Source organism: Pocillopora damicornis, chromosome 2 (genome assembly GCF_964200805.1).
Source record: "Pocillopora damicornis chromosome 2, jaPocDami1.2, whole genome shotgun sequence".
Lineage (NCBI taxonomy): Eukaryota > Metazoa > Cnidaria > Anthozoa > Scleractinia > Pocilloporidae > Pocillopora > Pocillopora damicornis.
In genome coordinates, this window is record NC_142671.1 from 14,954,252 (window position 1) to 14,970,217 (window position 15,966).

A 15,966-nucleotide genomic window follows, 5' to 3' on the forward strand; every position below is an offset into this window, starting at 1 on the left:
GATCGCCCGGACAATCACGAGACAAGACTCGAACAATCTTTTGCATTCTGAAAATAACTTCCTTCCACACATCACACAATAATTTCAAGGATTTGCCGCTTCCATCTACGTTACAGAAGAAAAAATGAGAAGAATGGTTGTCTCAAATACTCGAACCATTGTTTTTTCCGACGTATTTTACTGCTTCTTTTCTTTCGTGATTCTCGAAAGGGAAACCGACGCAGGCGCATACCAGCGGTTTCTCGTATCAAACTAAAATTTACCGGACATGCGCAACAAAATGCCCCTCTGCTGGCAACACGATCTCCACTGCAAATGAAGGATTATCATAACTTCTCAAATGACATAAAATGAAGTATAATCATTCAACATTGTGATGGCCGTGAAGCCAGTGGAAGACTGGAGAGAGTAAAAGCACACGAATCACCAAAAACAAAATGGCGGCGAAGAAGGCCTCCAAGAAGAAAGAAGATCTTGAGGTTCTGCTCCAGGAAGCAACAAGTTTGCTAGACGAAAAAGAAAAATCGCGAAAGAGGAAGAAAGGCGAGAGTGATTCCGAATTTTACAGGGACTCCACAACCGGTTTCAGGGAATACAAGTACGAGTATCGGCCTCGTGAAAAGAAAAGCATAAATACTGAGGCAAATAATGCCTTTGCTAATGCATCAGTGGAATTCGAAGGTGATTTGATATTATTTTGTTGATTACACTATGCACGTAAACTGTTTAACTCAGATCAGCGAGTGAGAATAAGGTGATATAACCTGCTGCTTAACTATCAATTGTGGTTTAATTTATAGTTTTTCAAAGTAATAGGAAAGTCATTACCCAGTGTTTCAGATTATGATTTAATATTAGTATGAGACTATTAAAATCAAAATCAATCTGGGTTAAAAAAAATTAATCAAAGATAAAATTGAACCACAACATAATGACCTAGTCCATAATCCTTCGTTGTTCAAAAGCCCCTAACTCCTTCCTTATGCCTTTCTTTAGAACCGATTCCTGGCATAACTGGGTTGGACGCAGGCTATGAGTTTGATTCAGATGATGTTGACGAAACAGGTAAGTTTATAGACAGAAACTCTTCATATAAGACTCTTTGTATATGAAGTTTGTTTGGCAAGGTTATATTTAACATCATACCATAAGCCCACTGGATGTGATGACACGTATTTTGATAGCCGGTATAGCCAACTCAGTGCTATGGCTATAACTCTGTCATATTAAACAAATGCGAGTGGAGTAGTTGATTTATTAAAACCTCAAAAAAGTTTCTGAAAATTTAATACAACATTGTGAAAGACTCTGTATTTATGGTCCATGGTATATGAGTTCATATACCATGGCCTGTAAACCAATCTAAACTCAGGAATTACATATGTTCCTGGTTTAATGAACAAAAATATTAACACTTGTTCCACAGACAATCTTGACGCTGCCTTGGCAAGATGCAATGAGCTTCTCAGCTCATTCGATGCTTCATCTCAAAGCTGGGAGACACGCATGGTGAACTTGTCAACAAACTGGGATAACATCCGAAAACTTCTACTGGAGGCTGTCCTTAGTTGTGAGGGGCTTCCTTCACCTAATCGCTGTCATATGTGTTTAGAAGGAAAAGTTCGCATACGGTGCCATGACTGCCCAAAGAAATTTTTCTGTCCTTCATGTGACCAAGATGTGCATTCTCTGTTACCTTTTCATGACAGAGATGGTTATGTTAATGGATTCCTTCAGGCTATCCCTCCAACCGTTACAATTGATGAAAGTGGAATAAAGCGTATTGTAAGTAGGCAGGTATAAACTAACGGTCTGAACACAGTAACCACAATATAAATAATTATCAGGCATTAAATTAAGGATTACAAACAGTGGTATTAATTTTCAATTTTTTTTAAATTATGTACTTTGTTTTCTTTGTTTTATGTGATATTGATTTCATTTTTTTAACTTTTTATGCAAAATGTCTGATTAAATATAATTACTCAGGTTCCTGTTAAGGTGTTAGAGGAAAACAGTTTATGATTTTAATGTTTTTATTGTCTCCATTAACATAATCTGAAGCAAAGGGAAATAAAAATCAGGCTGGTTTGAAAATTTTCAACCAAAGATAAATTTTAACTACAGCAGATATATGAATTAGATATTTGGCAGGTGCTGCTTTCCTATTTTTTGAATAAATTTCTTTATGTAGAATTGTTATTTCAGTTTACTTTCAGTTTTTTACCCTGAAATGCAGCTATTTGATTCCTTGCCAAATAGTACATTTATTTTTATGTTATTACTAAAATGGTTCTTTTGCTATCATAATGTCTGACATTTTATTTGTTAGCTAAACTGTTACCTGTCATCAGTGTACCTGAAAATTGCCCATGCTGTAATGAGGCTGGAGTATTAGAGCAGCGACCAACTACAGGAACAATCATTGTCATAAACAAGAAAGGTAGTGTATAGAACAAGTTTCAAGTCATTGTTTTTTTCTTCATCGAGTCTTTCACACTTTAAACCTAAAAACTAAAACAACTCCCCTCACCCACCCATTGTAAGTAATAAGTATCCTCTCAAAAATTGGTACCATGCCATGTGGTTGTCTTAAATGCACTAAACAATTGCTTTTAATAATATTTATTTTTATGTAGGTTCTTCTCTAGCTTAAAAGAAAGATTTTTTCAAATGCTCAAATAAGCTTTCCTTTGAACGTGGCTGTATTTATGAGGGCAATAGGCTTGTGCACCTGGGCAAGATGGATTCTTACTTTGTTCTATACACTAATCTTTGATTTTGGGGAAAGTTGGTAAAACCACATTCATAGACATTAAATGTGCCCATTATATCTGAACCATGATAGAAACCCTTCCTCTGAACATTAGGTATTTGATTCTTAATAAATTTATATATTTAGCTTTCTTTTTACTTTAGCACATATTTTCTCTCTTTCAGGAAGGTTTGATTTAAACAAGTTCAGCATTCAGTGTAGCCGATGTGATGCTGTTATCCCATCCGGGTCCATTAGTGACGTGGTTCAGGCTGGGTATTGGCCAGGAAGCCCAACAGACACAAGCTATCTTTTTGATCAGCAGCTGTTTCGTCTATGGGATGCCATTCAAAAGAGAATGCCTGGGAGCTCAGAAAGCTCCTTTATCAGAGCTCTCGAGGACGTATCTGTAACAAAAGGAAGGGTACATGATTCCACTTTTTATTTTCAATAAAGTAAATAATAGCTACATTGTGATACTAAGTCACTCGCAGTGATACTAAGTGCCATAGAACATGTAAAGATACCATATAAAAGGGTAAAAAATAAACTACATGTATTAGAATATCATAAAAACCGATGTTTTGTCATAATCAGGGTTTGTCATAAATGTATAATTTTTAATGTTACACATTATTTTTTATTTCTTTTAAAAATGTACATTTAAAAATACATGGCTTCATTTGCACATGTTATTCTAGGACAGTGTTAATCCATTTTTGTATATAACTTAACTAGTAAGTTATTCACTTTGACAGGCACCAACCATCAATAATTCTGCGTTCTCTCGTTCATTCAAAGAGTGGAAGTTCTTGCAATACGAGTTAGATTGTTTGCAAGGACTAAATTGGATGAAGTGCCCTCCTTGTTCAGTTTTTCAGCATTCATGCCATGTTGATGGCAATATGAAACTTCATCGTTACAATACATCAGGAAGGTAAATATTCAATAGTGGTGTGATGAATTGTTTTATTTAAATAGTGAAAAACCAATGTTTGTATGTTGTAGTGTAATAGTGAAATGCTACCTTTATTAATTCCAAGTTTTGAAAAAAATTTAATGCAATGTGATTTGTCTCGGTCATTGCTTATTTCAATTTATGATGAATCTTTTGAATACAATCTCTTTTAATGCAAGCCTGCGTTTTCAACATTAATTTAATGGCTGCCTTATTATTGAATTTCTGAAGCATATCAAGGGCTGCCTTTTTAATTAAATACCTTGTTCGCTGATGTTAAAATTAAAGAACACTTTGCCTTCTGTATATCTTAATGCAGTACTAAAATTGTGTGTGTTGGAATCAGAATAACAATTCAGAGAAAGTGATATTAAAATTAAATACAATAAATTGTGTTTGAATTGTCTTTTACCTAGTCAAAGAAGGCCATCATATTATGGAGACCTGTTCATTGCCAAGAACCACGACGTTGACAGCCACCTGAAGGCAGTTTATGTAAAGAAGTCCAAATCTAAGGTTTTAGAAAATGCATTTTCTGTTCCAAATTTTAAAATAAAAACTTAGGTCACTATGTTCGAGTTTATTCTCATGACATGATGCTTTTTTGGGTTTTCAATGTACAGGACGTTGATAATAGATGTGGTGACTCACACTGGAGGGCTGCAAACAATCATGGCAGAAAGGCAGCCAAATTGGACAAGACTGGACTGGAAATTGCAGGTCAGAATAAAATGTAACTTGTTGAAAACATGTGGTTGATAAGGGTGTGTTTGATGTACTAATAATTATCGAGAGTTCTGTTTATATAATCACGTAGGTTGCAGACATGGCTTGGCTCAGTGGGCAGTGAACATGTTCCAGGGAGAGCTGTATGGCTATGCAAACTTTGTACACCAGAAAAAAATGATACCAGCTGGTGTCAAGTATTTCTGGGAAGACATTGTCTACAAGTACTGGAAGTGGGCTACAAAAGCTGGTGGGCTTGAAAACTGTGATGTGAAACCAGCCTTGTCTGTGATGCATGCAAAAGCTCATAGTTGGACATGCCAGGTAGTATATCAAAAATAGAAATTAAATGTGATATCAGAAAAGGGTTGTTTTTGGGACAGCAAATTCTAAGTTAATCATGTTGAATGATTTGCGCTGACTGTAAAATTTGCTATTATAATTTTTGTTGACAGGTCATATGGGGAGGCCGATGGCAAGATGGAAGTGCCTGCTCCACTGGCGAGGAATTGGAACAGATCAATTCCCACATGTCTCGTTGTGGAAACACTACAAAGTACATGCTTCCTGAGAGTGAGTTGAAACTTTAACCAATAATGCAGTAATAAAGTGTGTTTAAAACAGTTCCTTTCCTTACGAGGTTGACTAGCTAGTAGCAGCTTACTTTCATTTTGGTTAATCTTATACAGTGCAAAGTTTTTCAAGTATACAGTATGAATTGAAAATAATCTAAATCATTTTATTATTTTACCATGAATCTCTTTTATTACAATTTTCAAGATCGAGAAGAGCTCATTACTGAGCATGCACTGAGGTGGAACAAAAGAAAAATTGTTGGAATGGTACAGAGTCTTGTGCGGCGATACACTCGTGTGGGTAAAATGTATATTATGTGGTGTACAGATGAAGACATGATTTTTTTTTTCTGTAAATTTTTTTGTTGGTGGTGGAAAGAGCTCAACACTAATTTTCTATAAGTAAGGAAAATGTGGTGTACAGATGAAAGGGTGTAGAATGGTAAAATCCAAGACAAGCTGAGACGCCAAGGCCCTCGTTTAAAATCCGAGACAAAGACTTAGCTATTTTGTAAAAACGGAACCTGAGATGCTGCGATTCCAAAATTCAATTGTAAGACACTGTGATCAACTGAAGAAATCTGGGCAAAAGTTGTTTACAGCGCTCTGTAGCTCTCTATTTAGCAAGTTAATGGTAGTCAAGCGTTATAAGAGTCAATTCTGAAACAAATGTCTGTATCATGTTATATACATAGCTATCATGCAATGTTTGCAATTGTTTATCAGTAGCTATCACCTTTTTAGTCAGTGATCTTGGGGCCAATTTAAATGCTACTCAGCCTAACCATTTCTGCTATTTAGGCTAGCCTGAAATCAGGAGCAGAAGTTTCAATATACTGCTTACCAATTCCCATTTTTCTCCAGGTTTTTTAATTATTTTATTTGAAGTTCAGATTAGGTTATGAAAATAGGTTTACTTGGTAACCCAGGTTGGTAACTGATTGATCAAATTCTGTCACTTCTAAATGACAATATATATATATTTTTTAAAACAGAAGTGGAAGCCTTGCAGGGTACTTCTAGCCGTCTTCGGCTTCAAGATGAAATAGAGATGATGGTTTCAACTATCGAGCAGACTACTCAATCCATGAACAAACTGGCTGGTATGTTTGGTAAAATTCATCCATCCATACTATACCTGCTAACCTACCAACTCCGTCACTCACTGTCTCTCACTCACCCACTCACTTGCACGCTCGCTCGATCGCTCGTTTGCTTAGATTTATTATTTTTTAAGCTGAGGTCACATCTTTGTTTTAAACATCATTGTAATACTATAAGCACTTTAAGTTGATTTGGGGTCATATTGCCTCCTTTCAATTGTTTTAATTCCATTCAGGATCATCCAAGCAACGCACACGATTACGTAGTAAAATTTCTGCAGATAAAGCCAAACTTTCTTCTCAAATACAACGGTATAATGAAGAGACACAGGGTGTTCAAGGTGCCAACCTGCAGTGTACATGTTCTGTCTCTGAAGTCATTAAAGGAAACTTCCCATGGGGAAGAAATGCAGGTGAAGCATGATCCATATTCATTTATGAAATTTCCATTCAATTGAGTTATGTGGTAGTGTTTGTTTAATTTGCTGAAGACATGTACTGATTGCTGTCCACGGCTGCCGATTACTCAGGCTTTTACTTTTGTAAACATATTTTAGTAAACAAATAGTTTGTTACTAATATATGTGCATTCACACTGGGTGGTTTGCTACGCCGTGCTGATGAGGCCCAAATAGGCCGAAACAGCTGTACATGGTCGTGATAATTTGCAACAATGTTAGTCGAAGTTGTTTTGCGTAGTAACAGCATTCAACGCTAACTTAAATATTTGTTCCGTTTTTCCATAGTCTATTGCGCTTCAATTATAGCACTTACAACAGCGATTGTCTAATGTTCACAATCCATATCTTCTGTTATGTTCGTACGGTAATGTTTTATGCTACGCAGTCGCGTCGGGACATTTCTCAAATTGTTAAGACTTCACTACAATTTAATTTGTGTAAAAACGGTACTTTGTTTACCTGCTTCTCTCTTTAATGATAATGCTATCGCAGATACACCGATACGGATCAAGAGAATAATTGTAGAGAAGAGCGAGATAGCGAAGAGATGGGACGAGGAAGTTGCTCTGGTAAAAAAGGAGATGGCCAACTTCATTGCGTATTACATGGACGTGAGCATTCCCCACCTAACAAAGATCGCAGAGGAATTGCAGGGAAAATTAGACAGTTAGTAAATATCAGTTGAAAATATAGTCGGACCTCTATTAAGCGGCCACCCTCGGGACTTTGAAAACTGGCCACTTAATAGAGGTTGGCCGTTTAATAAAGGTATCGAATACTGCAGTTTAGAGACACTGAAATAATTTGGGACTTAAAAAAATGGCCGCTTAATGGAGGGTGGCCGCTTAATAGAGGTTCTACTGTAATTTGTTTTCGGTTGAGAACCATTCTTCACCGAAAAAATAGATTTATTTGATTTGTTCTCGTTCTTTACTCCTTTTAAGATCTTTCCAGGCCACTTGATGCCCGTGGACCACCAGAAATCGAAGAAGCATCTGTGGAGTCGGAGAATGTAGGACTGAGAAAAACTTTTATTTGTCATATGCGCAAAGCCATGAGCGTAGTGTTTAAACGATGGAAAACACTCTGCACTGGAAAAATCAGTTAGTTTATGCAGTGGATATCATGCTTTGCTTTGTCACATCAGCTGCATTACGATTTATCCGGTTGATAGTGTTATCCAACCTTCGAATAACTGGGTCCCGACCTTTTAATTAATGATGAGGTCTGGTCCGACCTTACAATAAAAGAATTAGCACGTACTTGCGTAGTCTGACAGATACTTACATTGTAACAAGAAAGTAGCACTTGAATGGGCTGCCTTCTGGTGTATCTCGAAAACAATCTAAATTGTTGTCACCTTACTGGCTAAAACGTTGATCCAATCGTTTCCCTTTCTTGCATTTTGTCGTAGAAGTGACTTCATGACAACCGAAGTTCATGTCGTCCGATTCTGTCTGCTGTAACAGTATTGACTTTCAAATCAGTCTGTCGCTTTGCAAGTGTAATTCCTTTTTAATGACGCGTATGATTATAGAGCGATTTCGAGTACACAATACATACAGTTCAACCCTTTTTGGCTATATAACGTGCCCATTTTTGTTATTTTTTTAGGAAATGATCGGCAGCTATAGAACTGTGTCGGTGGACGCAAGAATTATTGGAGGGAAGTTGGCCTATGCTAAAAAAGGGATCGCTTTCTGCAAGCTTCAACTTGTCAGCGCAGCCTCTAAATTTCAAACAGCACTATCTGGTAGTGACTATGAGGATTCGTTAAATATCCAAGACAATAAGGATGACAATGACAATTGGGATGGAGGTGATGATTCTGACCATGACGATGTCGAAGAGGAATATGAGCATTATATTGCTAATTCCGACAATGATGCCGTTGACACCGACACGTCAACAGATGACAATTTTGAAGTCCTCGGGGAAAGCATTACTCAGAATGACTTGTTCGTATGGAAATTCCCGCCTGAAGTTAGCCAATCAACACTTGACGGCCGAAATGGTAGTTCGGCTTGCAGTGTTATAGCCCTTATCCTTGCACATGGCGCATGGCATCAAGGTCTTAATCTCCAACCGACACTTGTGCTGTCTCCTCTGTGGGTCAAACTTCTTTGTGCCGCTATTAGAGTAGGAAACCGGCTTTACGACCGCTGTCGTCTAAGCTTGCCGCAACGCTTCTTGTCTGCGTCAGAGGCTGCCACCGTCGCGCAACCGTGTGTAAGCGTCTCAGTTGACTCCCCTTTGCCAGTTCGCGTTTTTGATGAACATGGCCCCACGACGTTGTTGTTCCAGTTGAGAAGGCTGTGTGCACGGGAGCACGGTGATGCTGCCCTGTTAATAGTGAACGAGAAGACAGTTGTCTTTATACCAGTCGGGAATTCGTCCATTGTTTTGGTGGATACACACCGACATGGCCTCCACGGTGCCGAATTATTACTGGGCCATCAAATCAGCTTGAATCAGTTTGTCAGTGTCTGCCAAACAGTTTTGGATCTACAGGATGACACCTACGCTAATTTGTGTTTTATTTCTTTTTAATGACATTAAGTATCCTCGATGTACATAGGTTAATACAAGTGGTTAATCATCTTTCATGCACTACGCTCAAGACTAAGTGTAATGGTTCCAATAAAGGCAAAAGTCAGACATTCTGTCGTATCCCTCACATAGACTGTATATAAAACCCAAATAATGGAAATTGTCTCCTATCGCCATTAGCTAATAAAAACCTTTTGTTGAACTGTGCAAATTGGGTGCCGTATTCCGTCTGATCCCTCCCAAACGCTATATATCTAGTCCAATTGATGAAAATTGTCTTCTAACGCCATCATATCTAGCCCAAACGGTGGAAATTGACAACAATGGCTATCAGCTCAAAAAAAGGTTTTAGTTAACTGTGTGCGAATTGGGTGCCCTATTCTATAATACAGTGGAAGCTCTCTTAACAGACTCTCGTAAGCGGACAGCTTAACTCCCATACAAACACTGCAAATTTCACATTCTCGTAAGCGGACATTCCAGTGAGCGGCCGCGGATACGCTTGTACGGTTCCTTTGTTTTTCAGCTCCCGTAAGTGGAAACCCTAAAAAAGAAATACAGAGAAATTGGGCCTGATCATGAAAGGCACTCCTAAATATTGTAAACTGCATAGCTACTGTTTGTTTCAGTGTTGGTTACAACTGTAAATCACTAAGGGACAGTCCTAGTACTTAGTTATCGCCACTATCGTAGCACTGTATAGCCAGGGCGCAATAAATTTTTTGGTATATTTCCAATATTTATTGTTAGCTTGGCAAGCTCCTGTAATCGGCCATTTCATCTGGTGGCCGCCTACCAGAACCATTCTCGTAAGCGGCCAGCTCCAGTTACGGACACTTTTTTCGCGTACCGAGGGTGTCCGCTTACGAGAGCTTAGACTGTATCCTTCTCAGAGGTTATACATATCTAGCCCAAACGGTGGACATTGACAACAGTGGCCATCTACTCAAAAAAAAAAAAAATGCTTCGTTAAACTGTGTGCAAATTGGCTGTCCAAGTCTGCCATATCCCTCTCAAAGGCCATGTATCTAGACCAAACGCCAGGACAATTTTTATTTCGCATGTCTTTGGAGAAATCTTGACTTTAATTCGCATGCGAAATAGCCTTGATTTTGGATCATTTGCCGAGAAATTGTAGTATACAAGACGCGTTTCATTCAACATTGGGCCATATTCGTATACTTTTATAGTCAAATATTACTTGATTTCCGTGCGAAATAGTCTTAATTTTGGATCATTTGCCGTGAAATGGTAGCATTCTAGTTTCGCCTCATCCAATATTGGGCTTTATTCGCCTATGTTTTTAGAGAAATCTTGACTTTAAATATCATGCGAAATAGCTTTGATTTTGGAACATTGGCCGGGAAATGATAGTATACTGGATGTGTTTTATCCAATATTGGTCCATATTCGCATACGAAGATAGTCATGTCTTTTGTGGCATTTGGCAATATTACAGTCAGTTGCAATGACATTATCAAAGAAAAAAGAAAAAGGTTAAAAAGCAAAAGGAATTAAAGTTAGGCATTATAAATACAAGTTTGAAATTCGCCTGAAGAAACGGCCTTAACACACACGTAAATGAATTTATCTTACTATACACGAATATGTGAACAGAGAAAAACTCGTGAGTTTTCTGTAAATGTATGTAATGTAACGTAAATGCGGCCAACTTAGACGGATAAACCAATTCCTATTTCCCTTTTTTCTACGACAACGTTGTTGCAATTAGGTGTATGTGGAAGTTAGAAAATATACCTTTCCATGTTCAGTCGTTGTTGAATTAGACAAATAAATGCAAATGCGCCCCCCTTTGCGACCAAATGTTCTATCATCGTTAGCGCTAATAAACGGGTTTGATGGATTGTTTGCGAACGATGAGGTCCCTCCCAGAGGTGCCATATCTGGGCCAATTTCTGCTATTTGTTTGCTTTTGCTATCATCACCTGTAAAAAGGTTTGTTGAACTTGTGAGCGAATTAAGTATCGTATTACGTCATATCGCAACCAAAGGCTATATATCTAGGCCAAGGTTGGAAAAGGTCTTTTATGAACAACTACGCCGAGAAAACGGTTTTGTCAAATAGAGTCCCGATTTCATCATATGCATCCCAAAGGTTATATATTTAGGCCAAACGATGTACTAGCATTTGGCATGCAACTGAAGAAAATAATAATAATAATAATAATAATAATAATAATAATAATACGGGACTTAAGTCGAAAATAGTTCAACGAAACTATTTTTTTTTTGCCGCAGTTGACAATATCCATCACTTGAACAAGGGAGGGATAATAATGTTCGTTAACTATTTTAATACTTCAGTAACATTATCTTTAATCGAGATTTATTACTTTCTTGCAACTTATTATAATTATTTGCTGTTTATTGCAAACCTGATTCTAAGGAAACACAATTCTGGCAACAAAAAATTGAGACATCACCTCAAGGCCAGGTTATCACTAGGAAAGAAAAGTTGGAAGATGTTGAGTTTCCTTTTATTTTGCTTCGAGCCTTTTTAAATAAACCACTGACACTGTGTTACGCCACTCGCTTTCCCGCTAACAATCGCATGATTTAAAGCTAAAAAAACAAAACCGTCGGCTACAGCAAAAGTAAAAAAACTGTCAACAAGTAAAGCGCATTACAATATGCTTCCACTTGTTACAGTTTCAAACCAAACAAGCTACAATCTTGGACGCAACTGTTGAGATACTTGGCCACATTTCCACTTATTAAGGTACAACAGTTCACTTTTTCAACCTCCCCCCCCCCCCCTACGGGTTTCCCCATTTCAAGGTTGTTAAAGTTGTCGTGCAGTGAAAACAAAGCCTGGTGGATCGCAAACCCTAAGAAACACCATTGAGTAGAAGGATAGGGAATAAATACTTCTTATCCGTTTTCAAGTACTATAGACACTAGCGAAAAAATCATGTATGAAATGTGTTTGTCACAATTAGTTTTGTCCAAGATTGTTGCTGCAGATATATTTACGTAAGACAACTTTTTTACCCGCAATGTACTTCTCACACTTGAACAAATTAACAGCAGGTAAAACGAAGAACATTCCTTTCTGCAAGTGGCGGTTTTCATCGGGATCTCCTAAAATAAGTGGTGCAGGGACAAGGGGCTTTGTGAGGTATGTTATCAAAACACAGACCATCCCTTTCTCAATTTTATGACCGTGAAGAGTATCACGATTTCTGTCCACAATGCCAACAGAAAGAATCTCGCCATCAACGACATAGGCAACTGCGTCGCTCTCTTTCCCCACTGGTACTTGTTCCCGCTCAGCCACAACTCCCCTGCCTTCAAAATCATCAACCTGCCCATTTTGATTTCCACCTGCCCGACTACAACTACCATTCACTTGACAACGCCCAGCTCCACCTACCCGACTACCAACATCATCCCCCTGATCATGCCCAACTCTGCGTGCCTGATTACTACCATTATCCACCTGCCCCCGTCCAGCTCTACCTGCCAGAGTCTGACCCTCATGTACTTGGTCACTTCCAGCTTTACCTGCCTGACTAACAGTGTCTACCACCTGCCCAAGGCCACTTCTGTCATCTAACTGTCCAGGCCCAGCTCCACCAGCCACCCTACCACATTCATCAACCTGGCCACTGCAAGCTCTACCCGCCCAACTACTACCATCATCCAGCTGCCTATACCTAGCTCCACCTCCCCGACTACCATCCTCATCAACCTGTTCAGGCCCAGCTCTCTGTGCCACGACCTGATTGCTAGTTGTTGCATCACCTACACCATCCAACTGCTGTTCTTGTGCAATATCTGCCGGGACCTGATTGATGATTGTGGCACCACCCGCACCAGCCATCTGCTGTGGTTGTTCAGCACTACATTCCTGACTTTCATTAGCCTCATTCCCATCTTGTGATACTGGCTTCACACCCGTACAAACAACGGACATTGTGCCATTTTTGACGGAAACAGTTATGGACGGATCCTCTGGCTCGTCATCAATCGTGTGTTCACTGCCATGAAACTCTATAATGGAGACACAGATTTTTTTATTTAATCCTGATCACTCTTAGTAAAACAGAAAACTTTTAGTACATAGATCAAATGCATTAAACTACATGTGAAAGAACCCTCTGGCAGAAATTAAATACCGAAAAATATGCAAAGCAAATTTAAGAAGGTTCTAATATGTTAGTTACAGTCAAATTGTGATACACATTAAAATCAAAGAGTTTGAATTTGAGATTACAGCGATAGGGATACACATGTTTCACTATATAAATGAATTCTGCTATCAGTTTGTTAGCTTTTTCACAATAAACTCAAACAAATATTGAATGTATACTTAATGACACATCCCATCTTTTTTGGTAATCCCCCAGTCATCATCACCATCATTATGGTTATAATGATTAACAATCTCTCAGCCTAAATTGACAATAATGACAAATACAATGAAAAATTTGGCCAGACTTCTTAGACTTCATGCTTATAATGATCTTACTGAGTAAAACGACTAGTGTTTTTTTACCTTGTATATTTATGAGGTTTTCTATTTCCTTAGGAAAACCATTTGGAAAATTTTGCCACAAACCATGTGTTATGACATGTTGCAAAAGAGCACAAGAAATTTTATTGGATCAGGATGGAAAGTTCTTTTGGGTGGAATGTACTGTTTTAATCATAAGATTATCAAGACAACGAATATAGTGGTGATTGTCAGTTGCACTTACCTTTGGAAAACTGTTTGTAAAGTCTTGCAGTCACAAGACCATATTTTGATGCATTTTGTTTGTTTTTTCCAACAAACTTTTGGCCAGCACCAGGTGTGCCATAAGTGTGTACAGATGTACCTTTACCATGTCTGTTGAAGTATAGAACAACAACATCCCAACCATGATGTTGGTATAAAACATTTGCCTGAAATTCAATCAACAAGAAATATGTCACTTACAGATATATGTATTAAAGATCCTAGAAAATTAGGAAAAGGTCTTAATTGGAGTAAAACTGAGAATTCCATAAATATTTTACATTTCACAGTATGGTTATCATCATTAGTATCATGATCATTACTTTGGTTTGAACTCGGTGGAACAAACCGCTTACAAACAAAGTCTATCACAGTGCACCGCTGGCTTTCAACATGGAACATGCATCATGGATCTCAGGTGCAACATTTATAGAAATAGGTGTGTAATTTATTGTTATAAAATAACTGAAAAGTAAAGGAGGAATTATATTCAAAAATACTACGGTGATCATGTCATCTAATGGGCCATGCCCTCATGGCATCAGGTGACATGGATCATCCTCTTGCTAAGTATGTACAATTTATTACATGGCTTTGCATACACATGCAGCAGTTACCCATTCTGAATGTTAATATGGCCATATAAGTCACATAACAGCAAATTGCAGTCTGCCAAAAATGCAAATTACTTATCTCATATATCAGTGGTAATTAAGTGAGAGACATACAAGAGCAATTTGCATGCACAGCAGGGTGCCACCTAGTATTAAAATGGATTTTTTTTATCATTAGACTCCCTGGTTATCAAAAGTCTTTTTCTTTCATTCCTATAGTCTGTTGGGAATTGACAAAGAAAGTGTTCATCAAGAAAAAAAAGGGGGGACATTATTATATACCAACAGTTTTTAAGGAGTCAAGCAGAGTAATCCACAAGCAAAGATATTAATTAAAAGGTATTGAATATAAGGCTAAGAGTGTGTTTAGAATTTTCACTCAGCTCACAGCTTTGATGAAGCATGCATGCATGCATGCATTGTTACATTAATTATGTAGGCTACATGCAGTTAAAGGATGAACATAACAAATCCACTTGTCATTCATTGCAGTAATTACCCGATACTCCAAAAGTTTCCTTTGTTGAGTGACATGTGTTTTCTTTTTCTTGGCAAGTTTTTCCCAGTCAAAGGTTTTAATATTGATTTTGGCCCCACACCCTTCCACCTTGCAATGCTTGGCTGCATTGTAATTCTGGCCACCACATGTGTCGCATTTCTGAGATAGAATTGTGCAACAAAAACAGACAATTAAATTGTTGTCATACAACTGTTTATTAACTACTGTAACCTGATCTTTATAATTATAATAATTAAGAGCTTTAATTTTGGGTGAGCTTGCGACTTGGGGAGCTTCATTAACCTCATATGATCATGAGGGGCTTCCAGAGCTTCATAAAAAAATAGTTCAGAAACAAACTTATGACTTTAAGACTCTGATTTGGAATGTATTGCAGGAGAGCCACAATAATTATTAATATTATTAGGGATCAGGTGTGCTACAAATAGGATGCTACGCCTACAATTAGGCCCGGGGGGTTCTCCCATATATAAGCTATATAGGTATGTGCCGCTGTGAAGGGCAGGGTTTTTGAGCAGTTTAGTCTAGGATAGGGTATGGAAATCAGAGAATTTTGGTCTAGAATAGGGTATAATTTACCTGGAACCGTTCAATTTGCTAAGAAATGTCTGAATTAGGGTACGAATTTTTCGCATCTAGTCTAGCATAGGGTCGCAAAATGCAGCTGAACATGTTCTAGTATAGGGCAAGGGTATCAAAGTCCCAGCGGCACATCCCTACCCAAAAATATCTGGAGTACCCCCCGCCGGGCAATTAGGGAAGGAATCTTACTTGTAAACAGAATATTTGTTTTTGTTAGCAGCAGGGGGGGTTAAAGTGACAGTTTAGTGTGCCTAATAAATCATAAAAGAAAAACAAATGCAACTTTCACTAGCTTAATTACTTTAAAGATTGTCAACACTTAAGGTAATAAAAGCATTTTCAAGCATGGTTGTTGCTGAAGATGGATAGGGTCTTGACAAA

General features: G+C 38.0%; 2 protein-coding genes and 1 pseudogene across 3 annotated transcripts; 2 read left to right on the forward strand and 1 right to left on the reverse strand.

The window, feature by feature from the left end:
• Nucleotides 1-226: 226 nt before the first annotated feature.
• On the forward strand, nucleotides 227-1,803 carry LOC149050020 (uncharacterized). The gene is made up of 3 exons (XM_089196543.1): nucleotides 227-681; nucleotides 997-1,065; nucleotides 1,427-1,803. The coding sequence occupies exons 1-3, from the start codon at nucleotides 438-440 to the stop codon at nucleotides 1,801-1,803; spliced, it is 690 nt and encodes a 229-aa protein (XP_089052669.1). The 5' UTR covers nucleotides 227-437.
• A 532-nt stretch (nucleotides 1,804-2,335) lies between these two features.
• On the forward strand, nucleotides 2,336-9,339 carry LOC149050021 (uncharacterized; annotated as a pseudogene). The gene is made up of 13 exons (XR_016183686.1): nucleotides 2,336-2,443; nucleotides 2,941-3,179; nucleotides 3,514-3,692; nucleotides 4,130-4,229; nucleotides 4,337-4,433; nucleotides 4,531-4,763; nucleotides 4,895-5,012; nucleotides 5,220-5,331; nucleotides 5,903-6,117; nucleotides 6,354-6,530; nucleotides 7,071-7,244; nucleotides 7,523-7,590; nucleotides 8,193-9,339. The product of XR_016183686.1 is annotated as an uncharacterized LOC149050021 (transcript).
• Nucleotides 9,340-11,432: 2,093 nt separating this feature from the next.
• Nucleotides 11,433-15,291, reverse strand: LOC149050022 (uncharacterized). Its single transcript, XM_089196541.1, has 3 exons — nucleotides 14,983-15,291; nucleotides 13,850-14,036; nucleotides 11,433-13,142 (listed from the first exon to the last, which is right to left on the reverse strand). The coding sequence occupies exon 3, from the start codon at nucleotides 13,063-13,065 to the stop codon at nucleotides 12,085-12,087; it is 981 nt and encodes a 326-aa protein (XP_089052667.1). The 5' UTR covers nucleotides 13,066-13,142; nucleotides 13,850-14,036; nucleotides 14,983-15,291; the 3' UTR covers nucleotides 11,433-12,084.
• Between the last annotated feature and the right edge of the window lie 675 nt (nucleotides 15,292-15,966).

Excerpts from the sequence above, each read along its gene's own strand:
- LOC149050020 (XM_089196543.1), top strand. The coding sequence starts at position 438 with ATGGCGGCGAAGAAGGCCTCCAAGAAGAAAGAAGATCTTGAGGTTCTG. Across the intron at positions 682-996 it reads TGCATCAGTGGAATTCGAAG|AACCGATTCCTGGCATAACT; the intron begins GTGATTTGATAT and ends GCCTTTCTTTAG. Across the intron at positions 1,066-1,426 it reads AGATGATGTTGACGAAACAG|ACAATCTTGACGCTGCCTTG; the intron begins GTAAGTTTATAG and ends CTTGTTCCACAG.
- LOC149050022 (XM_089196541.1), bottom strand. The coding sequence starts at position 13,065 with ATGTCCGTTGTTTGTACGGGTGTGAAGCCAGTATCACAAGATGGGAAT.